This window comes from Triticum aestivum, chromosome 6A (assembly GCF_018294505.1).
Source record: "Triticum aestivum cultivar Chinese Spring chromosome 6A, IWGSC CS RefSeq v2.1, whole genome shotgun sequence".
Lineage (NCBI taxonomy): Eukaryota > Viridiplantae > Streptophyta > Magnoliopsida > Poales > Poaceae > Triticum > Triticum aestivum.
The window spans coordinates 449,176,564-449,186,703 of NC_057809.1; the positions used below are offsets into that span (position 1 = coordinate 449,176,564).

The 10,140-nt window shown below is 43.3% G+C and overlaps 3 protein-coding genes across 3 annotated transcripts; 2 read left to right on the forward strand and 1 right to left on the reverse strand.

Annotated features, from left to right (window-relative positions):
* Positions 1–1,890: 1,890 nt before the first annotated feature.
* LOC123127841 (phosphopantetheine adenylyltransferase 1) lies at positions 1,891–4,324 on the forward strand. The gene is made up of 6 exons (XM_044547698.1): positions 1,891–2,127; positions 2,235–2,306; positions 2,416–2,475; positions 3,335–3,429; positions 3,720–3,789; positions 3,876–4,324. Exons 1-6 carry the CDS (start codon positions 1,906–1,908, stop codon positions 4,002–4,004), a joined length of 648 nt encoding a protein of 215 aa, XP_044403633.1. The 5' UTR covers positions 1,891–1,905; the 3' UTR covers positions 4,005–4,324.
* A 288-nt stretch (positions 4,325–4,612) lies between these two features.
* Positions 4,613–7,012, forward strand: LOC123127840 (2-methyl-6-phytyl-1,4-hydroquinone methyltransferase 1, chloroplastic). Its single transcript, XM_044547696.1, has 3 exons — positions 4,613–5,683; positions 6,243–6,549; positions 6,648–7,012. The coding sequence occupies exons 1-3, from the start codon at positions 5,163–5,165 to the stop codon at positions 6,801–6,803; spliced, it is 984 nt and encodes a 327-aa protein (XP_044403631.1). The 5' UTR covers positions 4,613–5,162; the 3' UTR covers positions 6,804–7,012.
* Positions 7,013–7,389: 377 nt separating this feature from the next.
* LOC123127842 (remorin) lies at positions 7,390–9,580 on the reverse strand. Its single transcript, XM_044547699.1, has 5 exons — positions 9,335–9,580; positions 9,080–9,136; positions 8,897–8,984; positions 8,510–8,591; positions 7,390–7,814 (listed from the first exon to the last, which is right to left on the reverse strand). The coding sequence occupies exons 1-5, from the start codon at positions 9,486–9,488 to the stop codon at positions 7,614–7,616; spliced, it is 582 nt and encodes a 193-aa protein (XP_044403634.1). The 5' UTR covers positions 9,489–9,580; the 3' UTR covers positions 7,390–7,613.
* Between the last annotated feature and the right edge of the window lie 560 nt (positions 9,581–10,140).

Below are 10,140 nucleotides of genomic sequence, written 5' to 3' on the forward strand. Positions count from 1 at the left end.
ACTAGGAAAATTGCCCGTGCGTTGCAACGGGAGAAGGAATTCATACACCTACCGAAAGAAAACAACGCATATCACCAATCGGGATCATCCCAATTTTCTGACATGAGAAATCAAAACGAAACTGCTTTGTAGACGACAATTCATACACGACATCCAGCCGACACTGTATCGAACGGTGGACCTATCCTGCCGCTGGGCACTGCATGGTATGATCTTCTGCATCGTCTTCAAATCGTCTGGAAATCGTCATGTGTATAGCAGGGCTCAAATCAAAATTCTCCGAGTGCACATATCTAGCAACGCAATTAAAGTAAGTTAACATCCCAACTCCTTGAGATCCCTGATAGTGGTGCAAATACTCCAAATCATAATCAAAAGATAACAAAAAGGATTTCGTTTCCTATTACAATGATAAAAGTGCATAATATGGCCATCAAGAAAAAAGAAAAGTGCTTACACTGGAGATTATCAACAAAAAACACATTTATAACCCAAATATATATTTATATCAAAAAATTCAATGCACTCCCCTAGCCTAGTAACCGTGGCAAAAAACATTACTCTTCATTTGATTTATGACCCACATTGATTATTCCGAAAATAAAGAAAAAACGCGCTTTCAGCCAAATCATCTTTGCAAATGCCAAAAAAATGTATGTTGTTAGGTTTGCGGTGATTTTTTATGACGCACACGAGTAAGTATTTATTTTGAAAGGAAAAACTTGAAAAACATGCATGGTGCTTTAATTAAAACAAAAGAGAACTGCAACCCTATCAGCTTTTTTTTAGCATCGCAAACCTATCAGCTAGGTATCTTCTGAAAACAAAAAGGGCTCTTCCTAACATGATGAAGACAATAAAAACAATGTAATAAAGTATATTATATTATAATAATATAGCTTCATATTCTGAATAGTGCTGGAAAAGTGTTTTGGTTGAATATTCTATAAATCTGCATCTGTTGTACATAGTTCAAAAGTTGTTGCCTGTGAGAACTTAGTACATATATGCATTTTAGGGAAAGCCTTCATATCGGTTTTTATTCATACGGCAAAACACTTTAAATCCTTTGTGATAACAGCCATATATGCAATTAACTATAATAGCGTGGACTAAAATCACCACCAATATCTGAATGAAAAACATCAAAAGGTACTTACCAAAACCATAAAGTGGTTCAATCTTTCTTCTGCAAAGTAGAACCTTATTATCGTTGCAACAACCAACAGTGCAGGCATGTGCATCGGTGAGGCCGGTGGGATTCGATCGCTATTGGAGATGCTCTTATTGCAGTTAATGTTGCTACATGAATTTTTTAAAGAAGAATCAGTTTGCGTCCCACCAAAAGTCGAGAAAAGGACAAGATGCAGAAGAGGGATTTCGTTTTTGGATGATTTTCCGACTTCTCTTAGGGTTTGTGTCTTGCTTGAAGAGACGAGGCAGCACCGACTCTCTAAAGATGGAATAAAGTTCTCCCCGTCTAGCCCCCGTTTTCGATAGTGCTTCTAGCGTCGTTGGAGGGCGCACGGAGGTTTGTCTCCGACGGATCTTGCGGGATTCGGTCGACGTTTGTTTTTGATGGATCCGGTCTTTGTTCGTGTTTCGTCGGGTTGGATCCTTTCGATCTACGCTTCTCTTCAACGGCGGTGGTTGCTATTCTGGTGCGCTGGTCCTATAGGGCATTAGCACGAGGACTTCCCGACTGTCTACTATAACAAGTTTCCCCGAGCTCCAATGAAGAAGGGGCGATGACGGTGGGCTCGCTCCGTACTTGTAGTCATCGCTAGATGGTTGACCAATCTGGATATAATTATTATTATGGCTGCTATTCGTTTTACTGTTGTGATGATTGATAATGAATAGATTGAAAGTTTTTTTTTAACAAAGACAGAAAGATCTAAGCACATGTATGAGTCAATCTGGGCCCTCAATCTACAACCACAAGAGGAGGAGGAAAGGGGGAAAACAACAAGAAAAGAAATGATCGCTGCCCCCGTCTCTGGCGACATCCCGACCGGAGCGCCGCCGTCGCCAGCTCCGGCGGCGGAGGACTCTCCGCCGTACGGCTCCGTGGTCCTAGGAGGCACCTTCGACCGCCTCCACGACGGCCACCGTCGCCTCCTCAAGGTGACTGCTCCAGAACATAGAAATGAGCAGGATTGTTTCTCTTTTCTTTTTTGCCTTCCTTCCGATTAAATCTTGCTTCGTTGTATTGTTTGGGTGTTGGGTGGTAGGCCTCGGCAGATTTGGTGAGGGATCGGATCGTGGTGGGCGTCTGCACGGGCCCCATGCTCGCCAAGAAGGAGGTGAGAAATCTCGCCTTTTTCCCCCAAAAGGTGCTTTTTATTTCCACCCATGTTCATCAGTTCCTGGAGTCATGATGCTTCTTGGTCGTGTTCTTGTTCCCATACCTAGTACGCTGAGCTTATCGAACCCGTGGAGAAGCGCATCAAGGCCGTGGAGGATTACATCAAGGTTTGTCTGTCTTGCCTCCTTGTTTTCTGCGATTTCTGGTAGCAGAGACTTAATAATGATTGGGCGGATAGCTAGTGATGAGGTCGATTTGGTTGGGTAACTAGATCGGCGTGTTGCTTTTGTTTGACGTTTGTGTGGTCCTGTATGCAACGAAGCTGTGGATGTGATTAGGTTGCTGAACTGGTGCAAGGTACCAGTAATTATTGGTTGTTTTGGTCTGAGGGGTGGAAATTCTGCAGTCATGTTGAGAATTTAGTTTCTGGCAGACAAGTATTTGCTTTTGTGCATCTTGATGCTTTCAGTGAGAATTTAGAATTTCAGTAGTGAGTGACTTCGAAATGAAGTTTGTGGCATTTGAGGACTGACTTATTACTATCTGTGCATGCTGTTCTACTCCCTCCGTTCCATATTAGTTGTCGCTCAAACGGATGTATCTAGCACTGAAATACGTCTAGATAGATACATCTGTTTCAGTGACAAGTAATATGGAACGGAGGGAGTACTTGTGAATGTTCTTTTGTTTTTACGCTTGATAGAGAATCTCCTTGTACCAAAGAGCTCTTCCTTGTTGACTTTTTTTGTTTCTTTAGCATTGCAATGCTACATTTGTAAAGAGTTTCTGGAGATGAAATTAGCCTGTACTCCGATTTCAGATACAGGCGACTTTTTATCGTTGGGAACAAGTGCTTATGGACTCTGAACTTTTAAGTGCTTGTCAGTTCTGTATTGAATCGTTAGCTATGTGTGGGGTACCAGAAGGAGCTACCAAAAAGAAAAAAATGCCCATGTGTTTGTTGTTTGTCTAGTGACCATTACAACATATTGCAAAAGCTCATGACTGGTCTGTTGTAAATCGCAGTCTATTAAACCAGAACTGATAGTACAAGTGGAGCCTATTGAGGATCCATATGGCCCATCCATTATTGATGATAAGCTGGATGCCATTATTGTCAGGTATGTACATTTGCATTATAGCTTTTCTGGCATTTAGCTATTGATAAATATGCCATTTTGTTCTTTCATGCATGCGATCTTACCAAAAGCTAAAAGTCATCCTTCCACTAATTTCAACTCTGTACTATAAGCATCTGAAATATATTGATGTTGAACTTGCATATTACAGTTCCATTTTGGACTTGAAAGTATGATGTTCCAATATGGGCCATCCTAATCATGCATGTCCTTGTTTACTTTAAGCTTTGCTTGCTGTGCCTCATTGATGTGAAAATGTTATTTATATTTAGCAAGGAGACACTAAGTGGTGGACTTGCTGTAAATCAGAAAAGAGAAGGGAAAGAACTGCCATTATTGAAGGTGTGCTCATGTATTCTATATTTCCTATGAAGTTGCAACTTGCAAGTGTATGGAGCACATAGCCGAACTGATGAGCTTCATTGCAGGTTGAGGTTGTTGATCTTTTATCTGGAGATACCGAGGGAGAAAAAATGAGTTCATCTGCTTTAAGGAAGCTTGAGGCTGCACAAGCTCAACAACAGAAAGCAACCATAGCTAATCAGAAAGGTGTTTAGAGAGGAAACATACTGGAATCTTGAGCTGCATACATAAATTTGAAGTGGTCCGCTGAAGCTTGTTATCAACAAAAAGTAATTAGAAATGGCATTTTGCCTTCCTATTTGAATGAGAATGGTCTTCAAACGTCGACCTATGGCCCTGTAACACTATATTGCTCTACTCTGAAGGGTATAAACTTACAAAGTCAATGTTGGTAAGCTAGACTAACCAAATGTACACATATTTTGTCCTGGCATTGCCATCTAGTTGTAAAGTCACCTTGAGGTCGTTTGGAATAATGGTAACCAACTAAATGAATCCGGTGCCTCTTCTGTGATGTGTACATCATATAAGTCATGCAATATAACTGTAGCATTTGCTCCATTCCGATCAACTGTTGTTCTTGGGTCTCTTGGCAGAAACCAGGTACGCACGATTTACTTTGGTTGATTACGAGTTAACAAGAGTAATTGTCCTCATGAGTCATTGCAGTTAAGAGGTACCCACTTATAATTTAGGGCCATTGAATTATTTCTAGGGTAAGGACCAGTAATTATCTGATGCAAATTGTAACAATGCCTTTGTATGCTGTTTTTGTTGTAGTATAAATTTATGCAATAAAAAATGCTGGTAAGACTTGCAAAACAGAAGATTAATTGCTTATATAGAATATATCCAGCAAATAAGGTGTAATATTTGAATAGCAAGTTCAAGATATGAAGTGGCAAATCCACAACCATAAATTTACAACCCCCATGTCCACATCAGTAGAAGCAGAACAGACAAAAACCATCAAAATTCTGAAGGAATAGAAACGTCAAAGCCTTTTGCTGCAGCACACAAGTTCTCACACACAACACACACAAATCTTGCACACATGTCTGCTGGTAGTTCTCATGTTTCTATGGCCTGAAGTTATCCCGGACTTAGAAATGAGTTGACAAAGGCCAAGAACTTGTCTCCATGGCCACCTCACAACTCACAGGAGCACTGGTACTTGACCTCTATTTATTTTCCTTACAAGTATATGGAAGAACTCGCAAAGATTTGTGTAGGAGTTACATAGTTATTTCCCCTTTTGCTGGGTTTTTGTTTATTATATCCACAGCATTTTCTTGCCCCTAGGAACTAACCCGTTCACAATTTGATCTAACATTGCATACAGAGATCAAGAAATGGCTTGTTCATCCACATATAGAGTTCCCAGTGGGTTAGGATTCTTGGGGCCTTCCAAGATTGGTCGGAATCCTTTGAAAAACAAAGGTGGTGTCCGGTCAGGAGCAAAGTATGTGGTACCAACGTGTGCAGTCTCCTCTGCTAGGCCAGCGTCACAGCCTAGGTTCATACAGCACAAGAAGGAGGCCTTCTGGTTCTACAGGTTTCTTTCCGTAGTATATGATCATGTTATAAACCCAGGGCATTGGACTGAGGACATGAGGGATGATGCATTGGAACCTGCTGAACTATACGACAATGAGTTTAAGGTTGTTGATGTTGGCGGTGGAACTGGGTTCACTACATTGGGGATTGTCAAGCATGTGGACAACGACAATGTGACTCTGCTGGACCAGTCACCACACCAGATTGAGAAAGCTCGGCAGAAGGAGGCACTGAAGGGGGTGACCATCATGGAGGGTGATGCTGAGGACCTCCCCTTTCCGACTGACACATTTGACCGCTATGTCTCTGCTGGAAGGTGATGCTCTTATCAATTGTATGGATATCTTATCTTATAGTACCTCTTTGTATATACTGATCTTATGCCAGCTTGAGTAGGCTAGTATTTTCTTGACCTTCATCCTTTCCTGCTGCTACTTACTACTATTAATGTCAATACCTTGTTATTTCCTGTCTTAATATATCTAGATTTGTAGCCAATCCAGTTTTAGTTGACAAAATCCATCTGACCGCAGTATAAACATTATAAACACAATGGTTCAGTTGCCTGCCAGGATATATTGGTACTGGTGCAATTTGAAGCAAATGATAATGCTCTTGTTTCCAGCTGTCCATGATTCGAGAATTGTTATTGAAGTCCTGATACTCTGCTGGAAGAAATGATCTAACTATCTTCAGATCTGTAGACATGTACAGATACCTTTGGTTAATCCTTTCCTATATGTTAAGCTGCTGCTTGAACATTGAAAGGAGTGTATATTTGCGACCTGGCTTAGATTTTATTATTGTGAGTCGAATGCCATATCTCTTATGCCTCCGTTTCATCAGCCATGCTTATAGATGGTGTTATTCTCCAGCATTGAGTATTGGCCTGACCCGCAGCGAGGAATCAAGGAAGCTTACAGGGTCGTGAAGCCTGGCGGGCTTGCCTGTTTGATTGGTCCAGTTCACCCAACATTCTGGCTATCTCGCTTCTTCGCCGACATGTGGATGCTCTTCCCCACAGAAGAAGAGTACATAGAGTGGTTCACCAAGGCAGGGTTCGAGGATGTCAAGCTCAAAAGGATCGGGCCTAAGTGGTACCGTGGTGTTCGTCGGCATGGCTTGATCATGGGATGCTCCGTGACAGGCGTGAAGAGAGCTTCTGGCGACTCCCCTTTGCAGGTACATTCCATGCATCCGTAGCTGCCAGACTTTGTTTTCTCCATCTCAATGTTCCAAGTGTGTTGATATCACTTATCATTGGTATGTTGTTGCTGCAGCTTGGTCCCAAGGCTGAGGATGTTGAGGAACAGGTGAATCTTCTCGCCTTCCTCTTCCGCTTCGCCATCGGGACGATATGCGCGTCGTACTACGTGCTAGTGCCTATCTACATGTGGATCAAGGATCAGGTTGTTCCCAAAGGCCAGCCGATTTAAGCAATGGTAGTGAAGATCCAATTTTGGCTTCTGTATGTTAGCGACCTGTAGTGCTTGCAGTTCCCTACTCATGTATGTTTGTGCTTTTCTTTCCGTCAAAATCTTGTTTATGCAAAGGGACTTTGTTCACTAGCAGAATTGTAGAGGCTAGGGATGTAATATTCCCATTTATCGGATGAAATGCAAAGGAGCTTGATGAAGCGTCAAAATGCATCCTCTAACATGGTGAAAATTGCCATCGAAATAAATAAGAGCTCTGAGACCAAATTTTGAACTGAAAATTCGGTGGCGAACTTGTTAGGTTCAAATTCGGTAAGTCTCCTTGTTGTCTTTCATATATCCTGTATTCCTGTATTCCATACCTACATATGCCCACATTACCAAGACCACACACTGGAAGAGGAAACAGGCATGAAGTCGCTACATCAGACCATGAGTCAAGAAGAGATCATATGCTCTGAACATGTCATGCAGAAAGCCATGAAGTCGCTACATCAGACCCAACAGACATTACAAAAGAAAAGTAGAGCAGCTATATGATTCAACATGTATGATATCATGGAGAGAATATTACTGCAAGTAATTGTTTGATATCAGACAACGCGAACAATGCATGCTATATATGTACCACCAAAAATCTGTCTTTGCAGTTACATGTATGCAACATGAAGAGTAGCTCCCAGCAAAAAAAAGATAACATGAAGAGTCGCAAACTTAACTCACAGAAAACAGGACACATTTTCAGAACATAATGAAAAAAACAACTACACAGAACAGATCACCTCCAACGCCATAAGATTGAGGTGCTTCTTATGCCCCGAAACATCCGAGAAGTTTCTTGGGAGCCAGCCCGGTTGCACGGTACTTTGCTGCCATCTCCTCGGCCTTGAGAACTTCTTCACCACGCCGGGCCACTACCATTGCTCTCTTCTCTTCAGCTTCCCTGTGGGCGATTGCCTTTCTGTTCTTCATCTTCTCAGCGTATTTGGCCTTCTTCTTTTCCAACTCTTCCTGAACGCTCGTAAAATTCCAGAACATTAGCCGATCAGTGGACGCACATAAAATTCCTCTAGGAGAAGTGGCTACATAGCATATTGAATAGATAGACAATAACTTCTCAGCTAGTCAAGGTCACCAGAAGACATAAACGAGTTCTCTCTTTTTTTTCTAGAGAAAGAAATAGTGAATTTTTATATATGCACTGTTCATATTATGTGCCAAGGTGGAGCAGGTGGCCAAGGAGATGTTTACCCAGCATGGACAACGTTTTAGTCTTTCGGATCGGTCTTCCAAGACCTTAAGCTGTTTCCTTTTGTGTTTAAACTATGTCGTTACATGTTATGGCTGAACTTTATTGTTGGCCTGTAATGTTGTGTCTGTGGGATTCTACTTATGCATAGGCTGGGAGTAAACTCTTATGGTTGTATTGCCTTGATGTGGCAAGAGTCGATAGATTCTTTTTCTCGAAGGAAAGAAGAACTTCCTTGTTTGCATCCTACTCGAACATATCACTAAAGTGTGAAAATATGAAGTTCAATGGAAGTATTGTAAATGTACCGGTAAATATGCAGACCACTCATGGTTTGAAAAAAAAGGCAGGTCATTCAAAATCCCCAGCAATAAAGAAAGGGAATAACGAACTTGGTAAGAATAAAATATACCAGAATCATAACTTGAGAAACATGAAATTGGAATGGAGGACTTACTTCCTTCCTTTTGAGTTGAGCATCTATGGCTGCCTTCTTTGTGTTCTCCCATGAAAGAATGGACGATAGCTTCTTAGCAGCCCTGTTGTGACATAGACAGCAAGGGATTAAATTTATTGTTTTCAATTTATTTGGAGTTATGATTTGCAACTTATTTCCTCGATATATATAGGATGTTGTGACGCAATGGGGGCAGTGAATAGCAAAGCTTCCAGTGACAACTTTCCGGTTTTAAGTCTGTGACAGAGTTTTCCAGGGCTGGCCAGTGAAACATTCAGATTACTGAACAGGGAGGGGTGCTAAAAAAGGATGGATGCTTGATCCAGCTAACTGACAGTCCCAGTGCAGAATGAAGGGGTGACAATGGATCTATTGTTCAGAACTTACTTGTTCTCAGCCTTGGCCTTCTCGTTCTCCACCCATGCTTTGATCAAAGAGCTCATCTTCTCCGTCTCCACCTTTGCAAGAGCGACGTCTGAAAGCAGGTTATATTATGTATGCTGTCAGCTTAGTCGGCTGTATTCAGCAGAGACGAGAAGAAGGAACGGAGTTGAATCATCATTCAGTCACCTCTTTCATGTGAGCCCCTGTGGATGTTCTTCTCAGGGCGAGGTTTTTCGGCAGCTTCTGCACAAGAAACCGGAGCAAAGTGTCAGAAATCAGGTGCGGTGACTTGACTGACTGAACCTTGTGGAACAGATAGAAAACATGGCGAACAGGACAGGCAATAGTTGATCCTTCCACATATGAACCCTCTTCACAGTTGAGAATGGTTAGCATGTCTCGGAATAGATCCTTGGACAACAAGTAGGTTAGTATACTCACTGCTGTCGACGACGACGAGGGCCTTGGAGTCATCGGCCACGGCCGGTGGCTTGGCCCCCGGGGGAGGCGGGATGACCACCGGCACGTCCTTCTCTGCGGCCGCCTCCGGCGCCGCAGCAGCCGGCACCGCCTTCTTGGCTTCCTCCCCGGCCATCACGCACGCACGCGCACAGGTGCTTGTTGCGGCGAGAAACTTCCGCAGCTGCTTCACTGTCTGTCACGCTAGCGATACTCAACCGCGGCTTGACGCGGAGCAATATATAGAACGGGTTTAAGTGGCTCCGCTGCCGTTAGCCTGGCCTAGAGGAAAAGTTTTTTTTCTATATTTTTTTGACAGGGGCCTGGAGGAAAGGTTGGCCAGCGGGGAGGTGGAAGGAGGAGGAAATAAATAATTAGTAGGCTATATATCCGGGAGCTTATTTAGTGGGGCTGCTTTTAGCAGGTGCGTGCGTGGGCGTGTACGTGTGCGTGGGTGTTGACACACCCACGGGAAAATTCAATGAAATGACGCGCGCCTCGGCCTTGGTCTGCCAACGGAACGGAGGCCGTCCATCGGTGGTTTTCATGGCGCACACGCGCGGGCCGTGCCGTCCGGCCTCCGGGCGTCCGCCTCCTCCGACGCATCGGACATCGCGCGGCCGTTGTGCCCGAAGGCGGAAGGACCCGGGCGGGCAGGGACAGCCGGACAGGGACAGTGCAGCGTTGAATTGGCACGTTCGGGGAGTATAATTCTCACAGGTCCAAGTAGGTGGGAGCACAGTACGGTACAAACCGGACTATCGAATCCTAGGGATATATTCGCCGTC